This window comes from Pipistrellus hanaki (genome assembly GCF_964339955.1).
Source record: "Pipistrellus hanaki genome assembly, chromosome: 12".
NCBI classification, from domain to species: Eukaryota; Metazoa; Chordata; class Mammalia; order Chiroptera; family Vespertilionidae; genus Pipistrellus; species Pipistrellus hanaki.
In genome coordinates, this window is record NC_140514.1 from 21,842,351 (window position 1) to 21,869,301 (window position 26,951).

The 26,951-nt window shown below is 41.9% G+C and overlaps 1 protein-coding gene and 1 long non-coding RNA gene across 2 annotated transcripts in view; one reads left to right on the forward strand and one right to left on the reverse strand.

The window, feature by feature from the left end:
- EPAS1 (endothelial PAS domain protein 1) overlaps positions 1-3,101 on the forward strand; it is a 74,443-nt gene extending 71,342 nt beyond the window's left edge. Inside the window, exon 16 of the mRNA XM_084901003.1 lies at positions 881-3,101. Within this exon, the coding sequence (XP_084757129.1) occupies positions 881-1,032 (152 nt within the window). The 3' untranslated portion in view covers positions 1,033-3,101. The remainder of the gene's footprint in view (positions 1-880) is intronic.
- Positions 1-26,951, reverse strand: part of LOC311631205 — a 65,644-nt gene that overhangs the window by 10,039 nt on the left and 28,654 nt on the right. Inside the window, exon 2 of the long non-coding RNA XR_014796518.1 lies at positions 3,740-3,834. This is a non-coding gene — a long non-coding RNA (uncharacterized lncRNA). The remainder of the gene's footprint in view (positions 1-3,739; positions 3,835-26,951) is intronic.

Here is a 26,951-nt window from a genome sequence, read left to right on the forward strand (position 1 = left end):
GTTATCACAAAAGGTTGCAGAAACATAGTGGAGGACGTGGTGGAACATACCGGACCCCTGCCCTCAAAGAGGGCAGTTTCCTCAGCTCTATGGTTTGGGGTAAAGTGGGTATTCGGTGCTTCAGCCTCCAGCACCACCAGAGACCTTTACGTGGGAGGTTTGCGTTCAGTAAATAACTGCATTGGCATGCCTGCTGTGAGCCCACAAGTTTCCCTGAGCCTTAGAAATCAGGGGAAAACTATTTCTGACGGTACGCACAAGAAGAGGGCTTCAGAGGCTTGAGTCCCCGCCCCCCGATCCCAGAGTGAGGTCCAGGGGACCGAGGGAAGGGGCCCATGAAGGGCTTCCAGGCTGTCCTCCGGTCCCTGGGCCTCCTTCTGGGGAAGTGGGGTTCGAGTGATTCCACTTGCTCCTCCTTGCAATGTGTGCGCACTATTGTATATGTCCGTGTTTGTGCGTCCATGTGTATGCAGGCAGCAGCCCATTCAGAATTCCCTTTCTACTCAGTCTTTCCTCCCTGTTGCCAGTGCACGGTGACACAGGCTCCTAAAGCCTTTTTGGGGGCTCCCTGAACACAACACCCTCCCCTCAAACTTCCTCTAGCTGCTGTCTGCACGACACACTTTCTCCCGTGGGGCTCAGCACCCCACGTAGCAATATGGGTCCACCCCGAGGAGGCAGTAGGCCACTCGAATAAGATTGCATTGAAGAAACAGTGAAGTTAGGGCAGCCCTATCTGTAACCCTGACTCACAAAACCTGGAAAATGCCTCTTGTTCTCCGCAGCGCCCTTCTCATCCCTGCCTGCCTCTTAGGGAATAGAGCCTTTTCCGGATGTCTGGTTTGGGTTTTATTAAATACGGTACCAACCCTTCTTTCAGGTGTGGCAAGCCGGCTGCTTGGGCCCTCGTTTGAGCCCTACCTGCTGCCTGAATTGACCAGATATGACTGTGAGGTGAACGTTCCTGTGCCAGGAAGCTCCACACTCCTGCAAGGAGGGGACCTTCTCAGAGCCCTGGACCAGGGCACCTGAGCCAGGGCCTCTCGCCAGGGCAGGCGTCCCTGCCTGGCCATCCGCCAGCTTCACTCTCAGCATCTATTTTTGCAACTAGGTATCCCTAACACCAACACACTTTCTACAAGGTGTACCTACCTGGCAGACTCGCCCAGGTTACCCAGTAATGGCCTTTTCCTGAAGACGCTCACTTTAGCATCCATATTTTTAAAGCACACGGCTGTTTCGCCTGCTGTGTTTTTACTCTGTCAATGAAAATGTTCTTAAGTTTTATAAGATTTCTGCCCCAACTTCAACTGCTTCTAATTTATATTATTCAGATGCCTCTCTCTCTCTCGCACACACAATATTCACACTAACAAGTTGGGTGTCTGTAGGAAAAGTTTTGGCTTTGTTGAACTAAAAGATATTTTGTGGTTGCCAAAGAGAAAATAATATTTGCTTTCCAAGCTTGATTTGTGGCCTTGCTCTCTCTCTCTCTCTCATGGCCCATCTCTTTTAAAACTAATCACTATATTGGTCATTTCAGCCTTTTGTTAAAAGCCCAACTCTCTGCTCTAATTTTGATGACTTTGGGTGAAAAATAAGAAATGTGAAGGGTGAACTCCAGTGTTTGTGCTGATCTGTGAGAGTTGCCCAGGGAGGCTTTTCCTAAACTCATTGGTGTTTTCTTCTCTCCCCACCACCCACCTTCAGTGGATCTTTTTTTTTAATTATTATTATTCAAAACCATAACTGAGTTGTTTTTTAAATTTATATCTGGGTTAAGTGTTTATCATATATATGGGTACTTTGTAATATCTAAAAAACTTAGAAACGGAAGTGGAATCCTGCTCACAAAATCACTTTAGGTCTTTGTAAGCCCTTTCCTGCCGACACCGCAGCGCTGTACAGCACCCCGGGCCGTGCCAACACCGCTCAAGGTTGCTCTGTGGGCTTCTGCTGTTGGGCTCTGCCGTAGCGTGACAAACAATCCAAGGAGTGGAATCATTAAGTGGGAGCATTGCCAGCTGTCTTTTCCTCGTGTGTGCTCTGTGTATTATGTATGTATGTATATATTATTATTACTGCCAAGAGGGTCTGATGGCACATCAGGGGTTAAGGGTGTGGGGCTGGGCAAATCCAAGGGAGAGGAAGTGCTTTAGCTTTTCTTAAGGTCTTGTTGCTGGTCCTTCAAGTGCACTGAGCTATGTGACACTAATGGGCTTTCACGTGGCGCACGGGGGTATTTCTAACCCTACCCTGAGATGGTTTCGATGGGAATCCACGAATGAAAGGAAGGCTTCAGAAACGGGGTAGCGACCCAGGCCATGTCTTCCCAGCTGACCACCTCAGAGCACATGGAGCTGGGCTGAGAGAGGGGCCGCCGGTGCTGAGCAGCCTGGCCCAGTGCCCTTCCTCAGATCACCCTACAAGGCCGAGGTGCGGGGCCCCGCTGGCGAGCAGCAGGCACACCCAGGGACAGCCCAGCCCCAGGCCCTCCCGAGTGTGTGTCACTTGAAGTGACGTGTATAGGTAGGAAGCACTGGAAATAGTGTTCTCAGAGCACTTTAACTCACTGTGTAAAGAGGGACTACACCTTTGGTTTCCAAACACCAATCGCATAGAACTCATCTGTCCTGGGCACCAAGATGATGTTTCTAGAAACACACACCCAAAGCACAACAGGCCAAGCATTGGGCCAGCCTGGATGGACTCATTGTCAAAACACATTTAAATTTCACAAGAAATCGGAAGTTATATGAGAAATGGTTATCTGCTCAGTGTGTTGGCCAAATGTACGTAAGCACGCAGCTTTGCCCCGCGTGGCATGGCGAAGGAGCCCCGAGGAGGGCCACGGCCAGAGAAACTGGGGTTGGATTCCCGTGTGCACGGCCTCGGCCGTGAGGGTAGCTCACCCTTGCAGTTTTACTAAAACACTCTGAGAAATATTCCGAGCTTCAATATTAACTTTACCTGTCAATGTAACGATTTCATGTACATTATTATTTTGTTGAATTCCTACTGACATTATTACTGTATGGGAGCTTAACTTTATAAGGAAATGTATTTTGACACTGATATCTTATTAAAGTATTCTGATCCTACCCTGGCTGGTGGCTCGCGTTTCCTGTGGATTTGTGGTGGGTCACCCTGACAGGGAGCGGAGTATTAAATAGTTTCCCAAAAATGGACATTGGCACTGACCTTCGGGAGGCAAATGAGGCCAGCCAACAGGAGAATGAGTGAAGGGAGGGAAACTAATATTAATGCTTGGCAACTGCCGAGACTGAAGGCCATGTTACCGCATCCATGTTTCTGTCTGCCACTGGCCCTTTTCTTAGCCAATGGGGAAAAGGCAGGTTCCTGCTTTCAGGAAACTACATGAAGCACTTGGAGAGCCTGGCCAGACTGCGTGTGGACACTCTGGGCTCTTACAGTCAGAAAGTACCTCAGTCTGGTAGAATGTGACTGGGAAGGGCAAAGAAAGAAAGAAAAAAAAACCAAACAAACAAACAAAAACTCAGCCAGAGACAGAGCACATGAAAGCTCCAAATTGGACATGCGCATGATGATGGGTTCCCCAGTTCAAATTTTCCTTTTCCAAATCATGAATGGCTGAGGAACAGCCCTCTCCACGATATGATTGGGGGGGACTAAGGGGAGACTCGGCAGCCGCCTCTGCTTACAATCACGCATTGCTTTGCATAGCAGATCAGTCCACACAGTGTGGTCTCCCGCTTACCTTATTAGCTCTCTTGATCCTCAAACTGGGAAATCCTGTGAGCACCCACTTCATAGATGAAACCGTCGAGTTGAGTGGCTTCCACAAGTCACACCCTATTAATGGGAGAAATGAAATGTAAGCCAGTTTTTCTCCTCTCACACCCAGAAGAAACACCACTTCCCTTATCCCTTTCGTCACCTCCCCTCCATTTCCCTGCTTCCCTTCACAGGAAACTTCCTGAAAGAGTTGGGTATGACTATAGTCTCTAACCCCAACCCCTGCCAGCTCATTTCTCAATCCACTCCCATCAAGCTACTGTCCTTAGCTATCCATGGAAACCTCTGCGGTCAAAGTTGATGGTCATCTCCCTGTGGCCCAACCCCAGAGCCAATTTCTCTCCTTATCTGGCTCCGGCATGACTTCTACCAGCACATACATGGTCCAGAGCTCATTCTTTTTTTTTTTTTTTTTTTTTTTTTTTAAATATTTTATTGATTTTACACAGAGAGGAATTGAGAGGGATAGAGAGTTAGAAACGTCGATGAGAGAGAAACATCAACCAGCTGCCTCCTGCACACCCCCCACTGGGGATGTGCCCGCAACCAATACATGCCCTTGACCGGAATTGAACCCGGGACCCTTCAGTCCCCAGGCGGACGCTCTTCCACTGAGCCAACCCGGCTTCAGCCAGCGCTCATTCTTAAGACTCTATTCTTTGCCTAAGCTCTTATCTCAGAGGTATATTTCACAATTGATTTCAGAGAGGAAGGAATAGGGAGAGAAAAATATCAATGATGAAAGAGAATCATTGATTATGATTGGGGATCAAGCCCACATCCGAGGCATAAGCTCTGACTGGGAATCAAACAATGATCTCTTGGTTCATAGGCCAACATTCAATCATGGACCCACCTTGGCCTGGCTCAGAGGTATTAGTTCATCCAATCTCATGGACAGGTATAACTTGCCTATTGTTGATGCACAGATTTATACATTTAGCCTTAACCCTATGATGTAAGGACTATTAGCATGTTTCTTTCACATGAAAGTAGACAGGCTCTCAGATATTAAGGGGCTTCCCCAGTGTTACACAACTAGAAACTGTAGAGTCAGAATTCGAACCTGGGTCTTACTCTGTTTTCATTGCCGAATAGAACATTTCTGTCTTTATTACTTTAACCTTTAGACCTCCCTCTGGTTCTTTTTTTTTTATTCTCCTCATCTCTTCCCTTCTCTTGGTGGGGCCTGGACCCACATTTGGCTTCTTTGGGCTCTTCCCAGCTCCTATCTCCTTTGCCTACCATCTCGAACTTTCTGAAAACCTCACTGTTTAGGGTTTTGTTTCGTTTTGTTTCTGAAGCTGTTCTGTGACACTTCTCAGCCAGGCCTTCAGCAGCAGAATTGCCTTTGAACATTGACAAGTTCAGGACTCAGACATGGATGGGCACCATTCTGGAACCCAGCAACTTTAGTGGGCTGTGGGTCTACAAAGCATCCTTGGGTAAGGCGTTGTCCTTAACCACCTGAAGGCTGTGATTGTGACCTCCAGCCCCTGGGCTTGGAGGCAGCTCCAAGTTCTTTACTTACAAGTCCAGCAAGGGGGTGGGGGAATGGGGAATGCACTGAAGGCCATTATCTCCAATGGATTACAGGAGCCTGGTCTCTAGAAGCACCCAAGTCCCAAACAAGCTCTCCCTACTTCCTTCATGTTTTGTCTCAGGTAATCAGTGAAGATGGACTGAAATGCTTCTGATTTTGTTGTAGGCAGTCACAAGCTGAGCAAAGATAGACCAGGTACAGAAGGTCACCAGATGGGAAGCCCCTGGTGCCTAATAATGGACAATCAATTATAGGATGGAACCTTGCCACCAGGGTGATTTTTTCCTTCCCTAACATCTGGACCCTTGACCTTTCCTCCCTAGAGATAACATCTATGCCTCAGTTGTATTTCAGCTCCAGGCCCTGATAAGCAACAAAACCAGCCACAGATCCAGTTGTATTGAATGACCTTCTGCACTGGGGTTGGCCAATCAATGAATGGAGACCACAACCCTAAAAGGGTATACCTGGAAGCTACTGAACATTCTGTAAAGTTCTAAAATCTCCACCCTTAAAATCTTTAGGACTGAGGATCCAGTGGGCTCTCCTTCCCCGCATCCTGGCCCCAGGGGCATTACCATTAGCTTCCTCACTTTGTTAAAAGGACAAAAGTTTTTCCTCTTGTTTTCCATAAATAGACTTATTTTCTTTAAGCAATTTGGTGAATAATATATTTTTCTCCCTACCTTATCCCTTCAGAATTTGGCAATACTTAATGAGTCATAGCATTTTTTATATGAATTTAATAAGACCAGTTCCCAATTATGGTTTTATTAACCAAGACTCTGACTGGAATGTCATGTTTAAGTGAGACATAAAGGAATGAGGCCCATTTTCCTCACAATATGCAAGATTCAACCATTCGCATCCTGCTCTCCTCAGCCCTTGCCCATCCTCTGCTTTCGGTGAAAAAGGACTTTTATCAGGAGGCCTGCCTAAGAGTGATTAGATTAACTTGGCTCTTCCATTCTCAAGCCAGGAGGACGGGACTGGATGTGTTTTCCCAAATTGACTCAGAATGCCAAAAAGGCGTAGATATGAAATTTGAGCACTTAAGACTGTCTTCACTGGATTACCCGAGACAAAACCTGAAAGAAGCGGGAATAGGTAGAAATGATGTAACCCAACCCCATCATTTAGTTGTTCAATCTCTACAATCTCCTCAGTTTAGAAATGAGACTGAGGCCACTGGAGGCCAAGTAGGCTTGCCTACAGTTACACAGGGAGGGTGACAGGGTTGGGTACAGAACCCAGGCCAGCATCATGGGGACAGAGGTCAAACTCACTGTCATTGAAAGGGGCCAGTGTTCCAGCCTCAATACATGCTCTCTGCCCATGACATCAGTTCTCAATTTCTCAACCACTATATAGACCTACACACACACACACACACACACACACACAGAGTTCTCTCCTTCTGCCCCACCCCTCCCCCAACCACCACCTCACAGGTCTCCAGCCTCTTCCTTTGTCTCTTCTCTCAGGGCACTTTCAGTTCCTCAAAAATGATAAAGTTCACAGTGTCAAGCCAATTTCTTCAAAATATTCCTTTGAACTCAGTGGCCTCTATGTGAACTATTTGGCCTCTCTGTGACCTTGGTGAAGCCTAAATCAGTTCCTTCACTTCTAGATTGAACTTTCCTTGGCTTCCCAGGATTGAGAATAGAGTTTTGAAGTACAGTTGACCCTTGAACAACACCAGGGTTAGGGATGATGACACCAGCACAGTCGAAAACCCACATGTTTTCAGGCCCTTTGCATGTGCAGATTCCCAACTGTGGATCAAACTACATACTCCCCTAACCATACAAATAAACACACTTGTTTTCAATGGTACTTATGAATTCATGATCTAACTCAGACCCCTCAAGATGGTTTGTAATAATGGAGGCCTGTGGCCCATACTTTCCCAGATACTGTGTCCCCATCTCAGATATTGTGCCTTAATGTCCCCAAGTGTGCTCTTTACTTGGGCCATGGACCCACATATCTTGGGTTCAGAAAGCATGAAACTCATAGATACAAATGAGCCCTCGGTGGCCTTAGAGGGGGAATCTGGGTCTTATAGGAGTTTAGAGGAGGCCAAGAGAGATCAATCTTGGCCTCAGGAATAAATAAAAATAAAAATAAAACACCAGAACTGGGAGGGAAGAGGATTGGAGAGGTGGAGTGGGGGGATTCAGGGGTAATCATTCCAGAAGTGGACAAGGGGTACAAAGTACAAGGCCAGACAAAGCAGTACATGCAGGAGAGCTTGGGGAGCAAGCAGGACTAGGAGCTGGAATGGAGGGAGAAGGCAGCAGGGCATCCGGGTCATTCATGGCACAGTCTGGAGTCATGCAGACCCAGGTTCAAATCCTGGCTCTGCAGCTTCTAGTTGTGTAGCATTGGAGAAGCCCCTTAAGGTCTAAGAGGCTTAAGGTCTGCTTTCATGTGAAAGGAGCATGATAGGGTTAAGGCTAACGGTATAAATTTAATTATCAACAATAGGTAAGTTGTACTTAACTCCATGAAATTAGATGAAATATATCTCTGAGATAAAAGAAAGAGTAGAGTCTTAAGAATGAGCCCTGGGCCATGTTCGTGCTGGTAGAAGTCATGGAGGAACCAAATAAGGAGAAAAATTGGCTCTGGAGTTGGGCAACCGGGAGATTATCATGGACCTTGACCCAAGAATTTCCATTGGAGAGCTAAGGACAGTAACTTGATGGGAGTAAACTGGCAAATGAGCTTGTTGGGGTTGAGGGGTAGAGACCATAGCCATACACAACTCTTTCAGGAGGTTTCCTGTGAAGGGAAGCAGGGAAATGGAGGAAAACTGAAAAGGGGATAAGGGAAATGCTGCTCCTTTTAAACATTGGATGAACTTTTATTTTAGGATAATTTCAGGCTTATAGAAAAGTTATAAGAATAGGAGAGAGAGTTCCTGCACCCAGTTCTATTGCTAACATTACTGTGGTACATAGTATTGGTTGTTAGAGGAAGCAGGTGCATGTGAAGGAGAACAGAGGTAAAATTTCTAATTGTAAAATCCTTAAGTCAAAGGGATATAATGTACAACATAGGGTATATAGTTGATATAGCATAATAACTTTGTAATGTGACCGATGGTTTCTAGACTTATTAAAATGATCACTTTGTTGAGTATATAAATATTGAATAATTATCTTATATGCCTGATTATAATATAATAATGTACATTGACTTTAACTGTTTTTTCAAAAAGCAAATTTTGAAGGTTCAGAGGTGGCTTAAATAACATGGAGGGGAAAGTTCGAGAAGTAAGAGCCACAGGATGTGGTCAGGGTTGGTGAACTGGTGTTACAATGACACTTGAGTATATTAACAGAAGAGAGATCTGAGTTGGGAACTGAAATCACTAAAGGAGTGACCGGAGGTCAAGGTTCACATATATAAGGAGAAACAAGAAGTTCAATATGAGTGGGAGAGAAAGAGAGAAGAGGAGGTTTGGAAGCAGCCTCGAGAAGCTACCGTGTTTCCCTGAAAATAAGACATCCTCTGAAAATAAGACCTAGCGCATGGAAAGATAAGACATCCTCTGAAAATAAGACCTAGCACAACTTTGGGAGAAAAAATTAATATAAGACATTGTCTTATTTTTGGGGAAACAGGGTAGAAGGGCTCTAGCTGGTTTTGCTCAGTGGACCCAAAGTTGTGCTAGGTCTTATTTTCAGGGGATGACTTATCTTTCCATGCTGACTGATGGGTCCTGGGTTCGATTCCCATCAAGGGCACATATCTAGGTTGTGGGCTCAATCACCAGTAGGGGACATGCAAGAGGTAGCTGATCAATGATTCTCATCATTGATGTTTCTCTCTCTCCCTCTCCCTTCCTCTCTAAAATCAATAAAAATACATTTTTGAAAAGAAGCTAGAAGGAGCCTCTCCACCCTTGGGCCCTGTCTTATGGTGGGGTCTCTCTTTTCCGAGATCAGCACGAAAAGAGAGTTGATCAGTTCTTCGAATATAGGGGCTGGGGATTGAGAAATATAAGAAAGAGACAAGACACAGAGAAAGAAGGAAAAAGCTGGGGGTGGACCGCTGCCCTATTCTGATGGAGAAATAGTGACCCAGAGCCGATGCAGCATGTTTATTTTATACACCCAAATACCAGAAAGTTTCACCAAAAGTCAAGACAAAGGAGATTATCTGCATTCTAGAGTGGGCCTGGGTTCTATTCATTCCTAGTGCTTGACTGGATTTACACATCAAAACCCACTTCCCTACATCTGGGCAAAGATAAAAGTCAATGCTGAGAACACATCTGTCTTTTTGGTAAGAGGTGTAACCAAGACTGGTCTTTGCCTGTCACCTTGGGTTCAGCTAACAATTATTAAGGAAGAATGCCCATGTGCCTTCCCAGGAGGCCCTCTACTCTATCTAATACCTGCCTGTGGGAGAGAAATTAGCCTCTTCATGAGGTCAGCAGAGTGGGGTTCTAGTTTTAAAAAAAGGTGAAGACATATTCAGAAAGGAAGGGGGGAGGGTCTAGAAAGTGGCTGATGAGTTTGCAGTGCAAGGACCTGGAGGGTGTGAAGGGATGGGAGATGGGAGAGAATGAACTGTCCAGGGACAAAGGCCAGGTGGTGGCAGGTGACCTAGAAGCCTTGGTCTGCCACTGGTGACTGATGTAAAGAGAGCAGAAGAGATGGAGTATCATCCTGAAGGTCTCTTGCAGGTTCAAACCAGAAGACTAGGGACATGCAGCAGCTTGTCTACCAAGTCTGCAGGACTTTCCTTATATCGTACAGTACCCGGGGACCATCACACAAGTGCGCTCAGTGAATGTAAGGTGAGGTTGCTTTCTAAGGCAGGTGTCAGGGTGGCCAGGCGGTGGCTTTCTCTCTCTACCTGCTAGAATACTGGTTTTAAACCCTTTGGGTGGGCCCTGGCCAGTGTGGCTCAGTTGGTTGGAGTGTTGTCTCATAAACCGAAGGGTTGAGGGTTTGATTCCCAGTCAGGGAACATATCTATGTTGCAGGTTCAAAAAATCTCTCTCTCTCTCTCTCTCTCTCTCTCTCTCTCTCTCTCTCTCTCTCTCTCTCTCTCTCTCTCTTCCGAAAAAAATCCATAAACATATCCTTAGCTAAGGATTAAGATGAAAAAAATGTTTTCCTTTTAATCCTGTGGGTGGGCCCAGTATTTGCAAGAACAAAGAAAGATGGCTGCTGTTGGAGGATCCATTGGTCTGAAATAAAGGGAAGTTTTCCAGTCCTCATTAGTCTGGTTGAGATGAGGGCAGCTGAGCATGAACATTGACATCATTTTGGGGAGCCTTGCTCAAAGGCCAAGGCAGGGCTCCAACTACAGATTCAAATCCGGATGAGAGAGATGACCAGGCTGCTCCTGCTGCTTCTTAAATGTGGAGAGGCTGCTGTGCTGACCAGGCTGGTCCTGCCATGAGGGTTGGTGATGCCCGCTACCCTACGTATCAACGATCTGAATGTTAAGCACCAACTCTGAGCCGTACTGAGCTGAGAGACCTGATAGTTCCACAATACCATGGGCTTGGCAGCAACCCCAATATGTTATGTCCCTCTCTGTGCACCATTCTTTTACTAGCCATATAGATAAATGTATTCAAAGAAGGTGACTGAAATGTTGATGAGTCTTGCAATGGTGCCACAATTGACTGGAGAAGTTGAGACAGTTCATCCGGGAAGAAGTAAGGTCGGGGGAGGTCAAAAGCCACAACTATCTAGAAAAGCATCTTGTGGAGAGTTTTCTGGGTGGCCCAGAATAGCACTGAGTCTGTAAGTTCAGAAAAAGAATTCTCCATTCCAGTATGCTCAAGAGGAAAGTCACTCCTCTTCCCTGTCAGTGCTTACTAGCCCAATAGATCAGGGAAAGAATAGCTTTCCTCTAATCACCAAAGCCATTTGGAGGATGATATCATCTAAACCTACCTAGCAAAGATCAAGAAAAGCTGTAATTTCAAGTCTTTGTTCAGATCTTTGTGGGACATGGAGGACCCATGGAACTCAGATGAGCAGGGAAAAGCTGGCACTACCCCTTCGGTGTTATGTCCTGTACAGGCAGAACAAATTATGTTGAATTTAGACTCGAAAAATGTTTTTTCTTAATATGTATTTATACTATAAAGTCACAGAATGACTGCTTCACTTTGGAAAATACTGTGGAGTCACATGTAAAGTCAGTGAGCAAAGCAAAAACCGCCTGAGTCAGAATTACCCTTGAGAACCCCCACAGGTGTGACCAGACTGGAAACGGACACCCACCTCTCAGTCAGCCCAGCACAGCCAGCTTTTCCCCCAGTGTCAGGACAATTGTGGTTTCTTTGGATGAGCACCAGGTGAAATAGTTGGCTGATATCTAGGGACCATGTTATAAAGAAAAGGCAGCTGAAACCGGTTTGGCTCAGTGGATAGAGCGTCGGCCTGCGGACTGAAAGGTCCCAGGTTCGATTCCAGTCAAGGGCATGTACCTTGGTTGCGGGCACATCCCCAGTAGGGGCTATGCAAGAGGCAGCTGATCTATGTTTCTCTCTCATCGATGTTTCTAATTCTCTATCCCTCTCTCTTCCTCTCTGTAAAAAATCAATAAAATACATTTAAAAAAAGGGGGGGAGGGGGCAGGTCTTTATACACAACTATACCCAGCACAGCAGGATGCTCACACCTTGCCAGGTGTGGTGACAGACACCCTGAGGCAACATCTGATCCACAACTCCTTTCTCATCCTATGAAGGACACTTGGTCATTCACTAAAATCGTCAATGGGCAGAGTTACTCACAGTCAGGGGTGATCCAGATTTTGAGGGACCTATTACTTGTATGTACATGTGATGTGATGTGATGTGATGTGATGTGATGTGATGTGATGTGATGTGATAAAAAGGACAATGTACCTCTGTGGTTCTTCATCCCCAAAACCTATAATACCAGTCTAATCTCAGGAAAGACATCGGACAAATCCAGCTTGAGGGACATTCTGTGAAATATCTCACTGATATTGCTCAAAACTGTCTAAGTCATCAAAACAAATAAACTGAACTGTCACAGCCAAGAGGAGCCTAAAGAGACATGATGATTAAGTATAATGAGCTCTTGAATGGGGGAAAAACATTAGGCAAGATAGAGGAAATGTGAATCAATACCGATACATCATTACTAAGTAGCCAAACTGGTCCCTATATTAGACTTTAATAAGTCAAGATAATCAGTAGAATGATCATTAGATAAATAATGTATAAAATAATGTGTAACCAATAAGCTAATAAAGCAGGGAAATGGAATCTTTAAAAAAATACATGATTGCCCTAGCTGATTTGGCTCAATGGATAGAGTGTTGGCCTGTGGACTGAAGGGTCTCAGGTTCAATTCTGGTCAAGGGCACATGCCTGGGTTGTGGGCTTGATCCCCAGTAGGGAGCATGCAGGAGGCAGCCAATCAATGATTCTCTCTTATAATTGATGTTTCTATCTCTCTCTCCCTCTTCCTTCCTCTCTAAAATCAATAAAATATATTTTTAAAAATACATGATTATTCCAAAGGAAGGCAAAAGAAGAGAGAAAATGAACATAAAATAAGTGGGACAAATAGCAAACAAATAATATGATATTAGATTTAAATCTAAATACAGGATGTCCCCTAAAAATGTATATACTCTTTATAATATATATATATATGTGTGTGTGTGTGTGTGTGTGTGTGTGTGTGTATTTTTAAATAAGGCTTTGATTTTTATAGAGAGAGGAGAAGGGAGAGGGATAGAGAGATAGAAACATCATTGATGGGCTGCCTCCTGCACACCCACTCCTGGGGATTAAGCCTGCAACCCAGGCATGTGTCCTGACTGGGAATTGAACCAGTGACCAGAGCCACACTGGCCAAGCAATAGGTGTTATATTTTGAAAATTAAATGTGCTTTAATAAACACTGCCTTTATAATTATTCAAAGTGTATATAACTAATTGCATAAAATATAAATGGGTTAAACATTTCAATTAAATGAAAAATGTCAGACTGGGTTAAAAAATAAATATAAGCTGTTTACAAGGATATATCCCTTCTAAATATGAACACAAACAGAAGTTAAAAGGATGAAAAAGATACACAAACACTAAATTTAAAAAGCTGTGAGAATGGCTGGAGGGGAGGGTCAATTGGGGAAAAAGAAGACATATGTAAAACTTTAAATAATATTTTTAAAAGCCCTATAGCCTACTAATATCAAATGGATAGACTGTAGAGAAGTATTACTAAAATAAAGCCAGACATATTTCAATGCAACAGGAAGGAACTATATTTCTATATTCTTATGCACTTAAGCCTCAGAAATTAATACTACTACAAGGAAAAATAGAAAACCCATCTCTCAAAAACTGTTAGAATAAGCAGGAAAAAAGTAAATAATGATCAAGGAAATAAAAAAAGAACCCACAAAATGGGAGAAAATATTTGTAATTCCTATACCTGACCAGGGCCTAAGATCCAGAATATATAAAGGATAGTTACAACTCAACAATTAAAAGGAAAACAACCCAATTAAAAATGGGCAGAATAATTTAGACATGTCGCCAAAGAAGTTATACAAATGGCCAGTAAGCATAAAAAGATGTTCTAGGGAAGTGCAAATAAAAACCACCATAAGATACCATTCAAATACTACTACCATGGCTAAAATCTAAAAGATGAGCAGTAACAAGTGTTAGTGAGGATGTGGAGAAACTGTAACCCTCATACATTTATTTCTAGGAGGAATGTAAAATGGTACTGCACTTTGGAAAGCAATCTGGGAAGGGTTTCTTTTGGGGGTGATGAAATGTTCTCAAATTAGATAGTGATGATGGATGCACAACTTTATTAAATACAAAAAAAAACAAACAAACCACAAAACACCGAATTGTACAGTTTATAAGAGTCAATATTATGGCATGTGAATTATATCTCAGTAAAAAAAATAAAGATATAACACATTGAAGTACTCAGTTAAGAAATAAAATCTAATTGACATATATAGAACTCTGTGCCCAACAACTACTAAATAGACATTGTTTTAAGTACACCTGGGTAATTTACTAAAATTAGGCATGTACGAGGCCATGGGATTAGTAAGACATTTCAAATGTCTTAAATGACTCAGAGTCTACTCCCTGACCACAGTGAAATTAAACTAGAAGTTAGTAACCAAATGCAAGTTTATTATATGGTGTTGAATTTAAGCAATACACTTCTAAATCACCCATGGGTCAAATAATGTCACACTGGAAATTAGAATATATTTTAAGTATTAATAAAAGCAATGTAATGAAGCTTCTGGGATTCAGTTAAAGCCATTTTTTTTTAAATAAATATTTTTATTTATTTCAGAGAGGGATGGAGAGGGAGAGAGAATCGCTAATTGGTTGCCTCCTGCACACCCCACACTGGGGAGAGCCCACGCTCCAGGCATTTGCCCTGACTGTGACTTCCTGGTTCATAGGTTGACGCTCAACCATTGAGCCACACCTGTTGGGCCATTCTTAAAATTTTCCCATTCTTGAAGAGAAATTTATAGCTTTCAATAGATATATTAGAAAAGGAATGAAAACTAGTAATCAAAGCATTTATACCAATAAGTTAGAAAACAAACAGAAAAGGTAAACCTAATAGAAAAAAGAAATAAGGAAATAATATGAGAGGAAATTTTAATGAAATACAAAACATATGCAAAATAAAGAAAAATCAACAAAGCTAAAAGGTAGTTCTTTGAAAGAGTAATAAAATTGATAAATCTTTGCAAGATGGATCAGGAAAAAGTGAGTAGCCACAAATTATTAGTATCAGAAACTAAAATTAAAGATTATCAGAGAATATTAGAAACAACTTTATGCCATTGAACTAGATGGAATAGACTCTATGAAAAATCAAACTTATTAAGACTGACAACAAGAAGTAGAAAATATGACTTTTAAAAGTTGAATCCTTAAATAAAACTTTCCCACTAAGAAAACTAGTCCCAGATGGCTTCACTATTAAATTCTCCAAAATGTTTGAGGAAAGTCACTTTCTCAAACATATTAAATAAATAGATTAAAAAGGAACATTTTGAACTCATTTATGAGACCAACATACCCTTAATATCAAAGCCTGACAAGCATTTAACAAGAAAAAATTATAGGAGGTCAATCTCTGTCACAGACATCTATTCAAATATCTTTAACAAAATACTACCCCTTCAAATCCAGTAACACATGGAAAGGACAATGTATTGTGAGCAAGCTAGGCTTATTAAAGGAATATAAAGCTAGTTTAACACTGAACAGCTTATCAATGTAATTTGCCATAATAGCAAAATAAAGAAAAAAAATCAATAAATGTAGAAAAGATAGTTGATAAAATTTGAAATGCATTATTAAAAAACAATTCTTAGCATACTAATGGTATATAGTAACCTCTTCAATCTGATAAAGGGTATTTATTTAAAAATTGCAATAAATATTATACTTAATGCTTACACTAATATCAATTTCCCTCTGAGAGAAACAACATAAAGATGCCAACTACTATCACTTGTATTCAACTTTATACTAGAAAACCTAGTCAGTGAAATAAAACTGCCTCCTGCACACTGGGGATTGAGCCTGAAACCTGGGCATATGTTCTGTCTGTGAAGAGAAATAAATAAATGGCATGAGGATTACAAAAGAAAAACTGTCATTATTTACAGTGTACATGAATGGGTACCTAAATGGTCTTTTCAACAAGTGTACTGCATCAATAAGAAAATGCAAAAGGATCTTCAGATAAACCATTAAGATCATTAGTGAGTTTAGCAAGACTGCTAAATTCAAAAATAAGATACAAAAATCAACTGTATTTTTATATACTAAAAACACATTTAAATGATAATATGTATTGATTTCAATAAAAAATAAAATACCTAAGAATCTATCTAAAAGATGCACAAGAGTGCTAAATATAAAACTTCAAAAAAATATTGGAAAAAAATACCAAGATAAGGGCTATCCCATATTCATTGATTGGAAAAGTCAATGTGTTTAGGATGTCAATTCTTCTCAAATTTATCTATTAAATGCAATCCCAATCAGAATACTGGAGTTTAGTTTGTGTGTATAAGTGTGTTTGTAGTCTGAAAAATATATTCTGAAATGTGTGTGAAAATTCTAAGAGCCAAGAATATCCAAAACAATATTGAAAAAGAACAACATTGGAGGGCCTGCATTATTTTAAAATCACAAAGATTATGATACTATGATATTCCATAAGGATAGACAAATGGCAAGACCAATAAAACAAAAAACACAGTCCAGAAGTTGACCCATTCCTGTAGGATACTCACTCTATGCCAGGGGTAACATTACAGAGCAATGAGGAAAGAATGTTCTTTTCAATAAATGTACCAAGTCAACAGGATCTGGGAAAAATTTATTCTTGGCTCCTACTTCATACCAAACATAAAGTTTCCAGATGAAATAGAGATCTAAATGTGAATGATAAATAAGGCTTCTAGAAGATAACATAGGACAATATCTTTATGACCTCAAAGTAGACTTCTAGACTTAAACATGAAAAGGCAGTCCATAGCATGGGAGACAATATTTACAATATTTACATCTGACACAAAAGGACAACTCTAGACTGATTCATTTGTCTCTCAGCATAACCATTATTGTTTGTCTTATTTTTGGTTCTTATAAATGTATTTATTTTATCACATGACCTCACTCATCTAGGGAAAACAATGAACAACATAAACTGATGAACAAAAACAGCCCCGGAGACAGGGAAGCATTGATCAAACTGTCAAACCTCAGAGGGAAGGTAGCGAAGGGTGGGGGAAAGGGAGAGAGATCAACCAAAGGACTTGTATGCATGCATATGAGCCTAACCAGTGGTCATGGACAACAGGGGGGTGGGGACATGAGTGGGGAGGGCTTTGGGATGGGAATGGGGGGATGAGGACAAATATGTGATACCTTAATTAAAAAGCAAACAAAAAAAACCCACAAAATGATAAACATAAAAAAATGATTTGCAAAAAAATAAAAATAAAAATGATTTGCAGAATATGAAAGCTAAAAAAAGAGGATAACTCCTCAAATCAATTAAAAAAAAAACAATAGAAAAAATGAACAAAAGACTTGAATAGACACTTCACAAAAGTTTTCATCCCAATAAAAATATAACATGGAGCTCAAATTCAGGAGTCATCACAATGAGAAATCACCCATACACCTACCAAATGGCTCAAGTTGAAAAACTGTTAACCAAGTTCTGGACAGGCCATGAAGCAGGGAGAGCCCGCATACAGTACCAGAAGAGTGTAAATACATACAATCTCTTAGGGAAGTGGGACATAAGCCTACACTCTTGGCCAGCTATTCTACTCAGAGAAATGTCCAAGAGAAATGAGTGTATTTGTCCTGAAAGACAGGTATAAGAATATATGCAGGCTGGGGTGAGGAGGGGGGTCAATTGGGGTAAAGAAGATAAATGTACAACTTTAGACAATAAAATAAAAAGAAGGAAGGAAGGAAGGAAGGAAGGAAGGAAGGGAGGGAGGGAGGGAGGGAGGGAGGGAGGGAGGGAGGGAGGGAGGAAGGAAGGAAGGAAGGAAGGAAGAAATGAGTTATGCAGCAGCATTAATTCCAATGGCCTCAGACTAAAAATAACCCAAAGTCTATCACCAGTGGAATGGAGAAGTCAGTTGTGGTATATTAAAGAAATAGAATACGCTGCAGCAATGAAAAGGAATGCACTATTGCCACATGAAAAAAAAAAACATAGACGAATTTTATAAATGCTGAGCGTTAGAAACTGAAGCAATGGATTACAGACTGTATCATTCCATGGGTAAGTTTAGTGCAGGCAAAGCTAACGATGGTATTAAAAGTCACATATTGATCATATCTGGGCAGAATGGTGAGTAGTGAGGAAAAAGCACAGGAGGGGGGTGCTTCTAGGTCACTGTTAGATATTCTCTTTCTGACCTAAAAGGTAGACGGATATGTTTCACTCTGGGGAAATTCATCTAATGATACATTTAAGATTTGTGTGCTTCTCTGCATAAATTCTATCTATAATAATAAAAGCATAACATGCTAATTAGACCAGATATCCTTCCGGATAATCTTCCGGACGAAGCCAGGGCTGCGAGGGAAGCCCAGATACCGGGTGCCAGAGGGAAGCTGGTGCCGGCAGCAGGGGAAGGAAGGCCTACTCTTGCATGAATTTTGTGCATCCGGGTTCTAGTACCTTAATAAAATTCTATCAACTGAAAAAAACTTGCATAAATATTATAGTGCATTGGTGTGTGTGTGGCAGGGGGGACAGGCACTCTATGTTGTGGGTAGAAGTATAAGTTGTAAATATACTTGAAAGGCAATCTGGTAATATTTATGCAAATTGAAATGCCATAGATAGCTTTTGAACTAAGTGGCTTTTTACAAAACACACGCAGCATTATGTTTACACCTAAATGTCGGGGGCGAGGAATTGTCTGAATAAACAAACAATAGCATCCCAGTGTTTAAAAAAAACAAACAACAGCTGACACGGGTTTGGCTCAATGGACAGAGCGTAGGCCTGTGGACTGAAGGGTCCCGGGTTCAATTCCGGTCAAGGGCATATACCTTGGTTGCGGGCACATCCCCAGTAAGGGGTGTGCAAGAGGCAGCTGATCAATGACTCTCTCTCATTGATGTTTCTAACTCTCTATCCCTCTCCCTTCCTCTCTGTAAAAAAATCAATAAACTATATTTAAAAACAAACAAACAAACAAACAAAAACAAACCAACAAACCAATGTTGACTCAATCTGGCCCAAATCCTAAAGTCTCATTCTAGGTTGACTTACAATGGAATGTCCCTTGAAGGGCACACCAGAAACGAGCAGCAATGGCATAACCACAAATACCATCCCTCCAGAGCATATGGTTTAGCAAGCACTGGCCCAGCTGACAAACTGGAACAGTCTATTGATGTGACCACCAGCAAAGCGTGTTTAAAATGTTTTGTTGTCGTTTTAATGAAACGTGAATGTAGCATTAAAGCATGTTTTCGTTCTCTGTGCTCATCTCAAATATATCTTTTCAAACACCTCCCCAAATTTATTGTAATATAATTGAAGTACAATTAATTGCACATAAATTGAAAGTAAGCAAGTGATCAGTTTGCTATATATTTACTAAACCATCATCAAAATAGCAAATGTTTCCATCACCTTCAAAAGTTTCCTCCTTCCTTCTATCCCCATCTCCATGCAACCACTAGAGAACATCTTTTTGGAAATAAGAAAGCCTGCTATTACTTTGCTATGTTCCTCATGGGGCAGGGGGGAGGGAGGTTGGAGAAATGTCAGGAATGAGGGAAAGTGTGGAGATCGCATAGGTCAATAGATTTTTTTTTAAAAATATATTTTATTGATTTTTTACAGAGAGGAGGAGAGAGGGATAGAGAGCTAGAAACGTTGATGAGAAACATCGACCAGCTGCCTCTTGCACACCCCCTACAGGGGATGTGCCCGCAACCAATGTACATGCCCTTGACTGGAATTGAACCTGGGACCTTTCAGTCCGCAGACTAACGCTCTACCACTGAGCCAAACCGGCTTCGGCAGGTCAATAGATTTCTGAGAAATGAGTGATAGGAATTAGGGGAACCCTCTTGGTATTTCACGCTCAGCAAACTTAAAAGAAAGGTATAATTACCCCCCCCCCCCCCTTATGAATAAAGACATGAGCCTCGGAGCAGTTCAAGAGCGGTCTAAGGTCACCCAGGTATAAGTGGTTCCATAGCCCACACTGCTCATCTGAGGGCTTCCTCCCCTGGCCCTGTAGCCCCATCAGGACCAGCTGACCTCTCTGAGTGTCCCATCTGGGCCCCAGGATGGCCTGCCCTGTGTGCACTGAGTCCGGCTCTGTATCCTATGGGATTCTCAGCATCCTTCCCCGTGTCAAGAAGGGAGCTAGCATGGCCCAGTGGCTAAGGACACTAATTTCCCAACTAACCTGGGGCCTGGCCAGATCTGAGGACCTGCGGCTGAGACCAGGAGGCCTCGCTCTGCAGGGACACTTCCCAGGGACATCCCCAACTTCAGCCTCTGGAAGGGCACATTTTACCGTCAACTAAAACCAACACAGCAACACGCACGCACGTACACTAGATGTTTTGCTTTAGAAAAATCACAAAGTAATGTGTAAATGCTTTAGTCTCTCCCTGTCCCCACTATCATTTGAGATCTGAGAGTCAGGCAGAGGCTGAGGGATGGTGGGGATGTCAGAGATGGGGTGTGGGGATCAAGGGAGGGAGAGATGAGGGAGGAATAGATGGCTGACAAAGGGACATAGTACTTGGTAACTTAAAAAATAGCCACTGAGGTGCCTGTCCAGCATGGCTTAGTGGTTGAGCATCAACCTATGAGCCAGAAGGTCACAGTTTGATTCCTGGTCAGGGAGCATGTCTGGGGTTTCAGGCTCAATCCCCAGTAGGGGGCATGCAGGAGGCAGACATCAGTGATTCTCATCATTGATATCTCTCTATCTCTCTCCCTTTCCCTTCCTCACTCTCTAAAATCAATTAAAAAATATATATATATTTTTTTTTAAATAACCAAAGATGTTACATTTGGGCAGGGCTGTTTTGACACAGCCACACACCAAACTAGGCGGCTGACAGAATGTTCCGAGCCCTCTCTGAGCTTCAGCTTCCACAGGAAGTGTGGGTAGAGGTTGCAGGGAACATCTGGGAACAGAACATTTAAAGGGCTTCCTGGAGGAAGAGCCCACAATGCCACAGCTCATAGACCTCAACTCCTTCAGGGGTGTGCATCCCACTTGATGGGACAAACTGAAGGGGAGAATTGTGTCCAAAATCTTGAGTGGTTGGCGGTAGAACTAGCAAACATCCTGGAGGACAGACACTGGGGCCTGGCAAACTGATTCCTGACTCGGTTCCATGCTCTGCACAAAGGGCACGGTCCTCAGATCTTGAATCTCGGTGAGGACTGGGTATGAAGGGCAGCCAGTGCATACAGAAGGAGCTCACTTAGTGCTGGGCCCCAGCTGCCCGCTGCCGCCCTGAAACACAGGCAGTTACACTGAGGGAAGGGTCTGAAGCTCGGGGAGCTTTGCCCTGGCCTCACAGAGCCCTGCCTGCCCCTGACTCATAGTTTCGGTTTCAGAATGAATACTTTGTGAGACAGACATTTCCTTTACTCTGAATGTGGATTCCTTGATTACAGTCATGAGGGGGATGCTAGTTTTGCATTTGAAGTCCTTGCTACTCTTTGTGAAATTGGAAGGAGGGCAGTTGCGATGGCAGAGGGATGGTGCTCAGCCCCACACCCACCCTTCTTCACTCTGTCCTCCTGCTGGCTGGGCAGGATCTGACCACAAGCCTCCTTCTCCCAAACCAGAGAGAATCAGAAAACCAAAGCTCTTCCCAAGCCGGCTGGCTTCTGCTGGCTCCTTGGGTCAGCTGGGCTTCTTGGAGGAACTTTCCGTATTTATTTGTTTTCATTTTCTTTGTCTCCCAAATATGGGGTGTTTCAGGCCCCCTTTGCAAGTTCTTTAAGCCCCTATCTGCTGGGGCCTTGAGACCTCAACCAAAGGCCTGGCCTGGTGCCAGCGCTGATAACTTCATCCGGGAAAGGTTTAATGGCCTCTCTGAAGTAAGCAAGCAAGCATTTACAGAAGCCAAATAGCAGGGTTAAAATTTCAAACAGCAGTTTTTACTTCAAGACATGCTAGGCTCCTGGGGAGAGGGCCAGCAGCGGGAAAGCTCCCTGAAGGATCCAGAGGCACCCTCCTTTCCTTCTCTCCAGCCTGTTGGAGGGAATCCAGCCCTAGGACTGGGCCTCTTGCCTGTGGGTCCCTGCCACAGCCGGCAGAGAGAACGCAGGCACAACTGGCCCACTCCCAGAGCCTGTGCCGGTTACATAACCTCCCTGAGCTGGGAGGCAAGCACAGCATTACCTTCCTCCCCAGAGGCACTGGGCGGGGAGGGCTGAAAGGACTAGGCTCAGCTTTTGAAAACAAAACTAAGTACCTTAAGTGGAAGTAAGACAATGCCAACTTGCTCTGGGCTATTGTGAGGCCCAGTTTGGTCTCCCAGCCCACATGCAAGCAGACCTGAGATGCTATTGACAAAAGCTTCTCATGTTTACCTCACTCTCAATACCATTGGCCCAGGTTCCATTTGGGTGTGTCATAGGCTCATGTGAGTTCATATTCTCTCTCTCTCTCACACACTCACTCACTCACTCACACACTGCTCCCTCCCCAGGAACCAACTACCAGCTCCCTGAGTCAGCCTAGTCCTGGCCAAATTCACCTGATTTCTCTGGACACCTCAACAGTCCATCTAGCTAATAGTTGCCAGTTGAGAAGAGCCTTGCCTACTTCAGTAATTCACTTAATGAACTTCATAAATTACTGGGAGCTGTTCCAAGTTCTGAGATTCCCGCAGCACTCTCCTAGAGGATAAAAATGGGGAAGAGTGAGAGCCAAAGGAAGGGGGGACATGGACCCCGCCCTCGGCTGACACCCCTTTTCCCCTCTGTTTCCAACTGCATACATACAGTGTCAATGTTTGGCTCCAAAGTGGTGACAGAAAAGAGTGAGAATATACTCCAAAGTGGTAATCATGAAACATAAAATGTGTGTCCTCAAAGGACTTACAGATCATTCATTAGTCCACCTTCTCGTTTACAGATGAAGAAACTATTTGTCCTATGACCAGTTAGGGATGCTGCACAGAGCCTCCAAAGCCCACTCATCCCTACTTTACACAGACTCCGGACAAGGTCTGCCAAGCTCATATGCTCATGAGCCTAACCCTACATCTGCTTCAGGAGACCCATCACTCACAGCCCACCTCCTCCTCAGGTTCTGTTGGCTACACAGCACTACCTGAGTCCCTGTTTTCCTAATTTTCAAGTTTTAGGGGTAACTTTGAGCCCCATGTGTCACCAACAGTCAGCATCTGTCACAGAGAACTGGAAAGGTCTGAAGCCCATAGGACCCTGGGAAATAATGCTACTGTGGTGTCTAGACAGTCCGTTTACAAACACCCTGAATGTCCCGGGAGCACCTGCTTTGTGCCCAACCCTGACAGACCAAGAAATCACACATTTGGGCAGCTAATTTCTCCAAGTTCATTTTTCTGCCAGGCCCAAAAATGAACAGCCCAAAGTGGGCAGGAAGAAATAAAGTCAAGTGTTCTCCTGCTCCTGATTTAAAACATAAAAATAAAAGAAATATGCCCACTGTGCAAATAATAAATAGACCAATTCTACTTCTCAGCCAAATATTGATATTTCCTTTAAGTTTTGGGCTAAAATATCCACACTTGGGCAGGGAGAGACTTGTGGTTTTGGCCAAAAGTTTATCTAAGTCATTATACAGCCATTAAAAATATGATTTTTTTTCCTAACAAAAGTTACAGATTTAGAGTGACTTTCTGAGCTCAAAGTTATTTTGACATTTCATAAAACAAATCATGAGACCAACATATCACCACATTATGTTGACAATAGTGTCCAAAATAGTTGTACTACCTTTAGTGTTTTTTATTTTAATGTCTTTATAACCACATAGTTTGTGTATAATTTATAATTAAACAATGTTTAATTACTTATATGTCTGTGTATTTAGCATTTTTAAACAGCCATATAAACAAACTAGAATGGACTAGTTCTCATTATGTTTATGGCAGACAACATGCAAAGTACCCTTTCCCCAGAATTCCCCTTAACTGAATGTTGATTGTATTTGTCTCCCAAGAAGCTGTGATCTGAATCAGGTGGACCAAGCTAAATAAAAGGTAGCATAGCACAGGACTCACAGCTTAAAAGTCTTCCGTTAAATAGTCCAGATGGCTTCTTTCTTCAATCACAGCCAGCAGCTCGGCTCAATACCATAGCTGACTCCAATCCAGAACCAAATAGCCCCATTTTTAATACTCTTGGCCTGACTCCCCCCAAGGTGTGACAATGCACTGTAAAGTGGAAAAGCTGTGCCTGGCGCCTGCCTGCACTTCTTGTAAAACATCGGACCAAGGAGCCCGACTGGAAATTCATTGTACCAAAGCTGACATTTGTTTTAGAAGCAATCCTCAGTCAGCTCACTTGGGTAAGCTGAGGAGGTAGAAAAGTTGCTTTCTCTAAAAGGGACAAGGTGGCACCGGACAGAATTGCCTATAGAGATGATAAATGTGAGGAGATATTAGGTCCCAACATTCTGAGCAGGAAGATGAGGCAAGATCGACATGGAAAATGGGGGGAGAGGGGAGACGGACACCACGACCCAAATCAAACTCTAAAAACAAGAACTTCAATGTCTGAGATAAAGTGTGAAATAAAATAAACACTGGATAGGATTAACAAGAAATTAGACATAACCTTTGTGAGCTTCAAAACTTAGCCATAGAAAGTACCTAAATGAAACAGATAAAAAGAAAAAAAGAAAGTGCACCAGTGAACTAAATGAACAAAATTCTTGCCCTAAAGAGGTGGAGAGAAGATAGAAATACTCTTTTAAGAAAGTGGCAAAACTTTCCCAGAATGATGCAAACCATTAGTCCAAAGATATAGGATGCTCAACAAACCTGAGCAAAAAATAAACAAACAAACAAACTAGCTAATCCAATAGAAAAAATATTAAACTCAGGAAGACCAAAAAATAAAAAAAAGATATAATATATAAAGAATAACAAACAAGAATTACATCAGAATTTTCATCAGAAACAATACCAACTAGAAATCAATGGAATAAAACCTTTAAAATACTGAAGAGAAAACAAAACAAAACACTGTCAATCTGTCAATCCAGCCATCTAGATTCAATGAAAAAAATTTCAAAAACAAACACAAAATAGTTTTTATATTACAAAAGCTGAAAAAAGTCATCAGCAGATCTGCATTACAAAAAATGTTTAAAAAATCTTTTATGCAAAAGGGAAATATACCAAATACATAAAGAAATATTGAAAAGATTCATATGCTGGTTCATATTTAAAAGTTTATTATATGTTTAGAGTATCTAAAACATGATTAAATATTTAAAGCAAAAAAAAATAGCAAAGTGTTCTGAGGTGTTAGTTCTAACATGTAGAACTGAAATGGCTGAAAACAACATAACAAAGGTCAGAAGGAAGGAAATGCAACTATTGCTAGTTTCTTATCAGAGTATCGAAAGGCTTTTATTAGAAAAAAGGAAATGTCTGAACTCAGTGATCTCAGCTTAAAAATTGGAAAAAGAAAAAATTAAACTCAAGTAAATAGAATAAAAAAGGAAGAATAAGGGCAGAAATCAGTAAAATATTAAAAATAAAAGAAAAAATCAGTAAACCCAAAAGCTAGTTCTTAGAGATCAACAGAGTTGATAAACTCTTAGTAAAAAAAAAAAAAAAAAATCAGAAATAAAAAAGAGAATGCATGAATTGCTAATATCAGGAATGAGAGAGGTGACTACAGATGCTACACATACTAAGAGTATAATAAGTAAATATTATGAACAATTTTATGCCAATAAGTTCAAAAACTAATGTGAAATGGGCATATCTCTTGAAAGACATAAATACCTAGAGCTGACTCAAGAATAAATAACCAAAAGAGCTTTATATCTTTTAAGGAAATCTCCAGGCCCTAATGGCTTCATTGATTAATTCTACCAAACATCTAAAATATAAATACCAAATCTACACAAACTCCTACCTAAAAACTGAAGAGAAAGGAATACTTCTTAATTCATTTTTAGAATCTAGTATTATCCTTACACCAAAACCAAATAGACACTCAACAAAATCATCAATTAGTATCCCTCATTAACATAGGTGCAAAATTTTTTCAAAAACTCAGCAAACTGAATCCAATGTTACATATAAAAGATAGTACATTATGACTAACTGGTGTTTATTCCAAAAATGCAAAGTTGGTTTAACATTTTAAAATCAATCAACATAATTCATAATTTTAACACACACACTCACAAAAACAAAACAAACAAAAATAAAACAAAAAACAAACATATAATCATATCAATAGACACAGAAAAAGCATTGGATAAAATTAAACATCCATTCTTGATTTTAAAACTCTCAGTAAAACTAGTAGTAGAAGAGAACTTCCTCAACTGATAAAGGGTATCCACACAAAACTCACAGCTAACATTTTACTTATTAGCAAAAGATTGAATACTATCACTCCTAAGATTATAAATAATGCTAAGTTTACTGCTCTCACCACTTCTAATCAGCTGTGTATGAGGTCTGAGCCATTGTTATAGGCAACAACAAAAATAAATGAAAATCATCAAGATTGCAAGCTAATATAATATTGTATGTCGACTATAGTTGAAAAATAAATTTTTTAAATAGTTAAAATCCAAAAAAGAAAAAAATATTAAAAAGGATGACCTGTTTAAGTTTCTAGATAATCCTATATAATAAAATCAAAATATGCAAATTGACTGAACAGTGGTGCATCCATTCGTTATGACACGCACTGACCACCAAGGGGCAGATGCTCAATGCAGGAGCTGCCTCCAGGCCCCAGGCCAGCCAAGTCAGGTGCCAGCGGGCGGGGGAAGTGGGGAGTGGTGATCGCTCTGCCCGTTGCCCCACAGATCGGCCCTGATCACTGGCCAG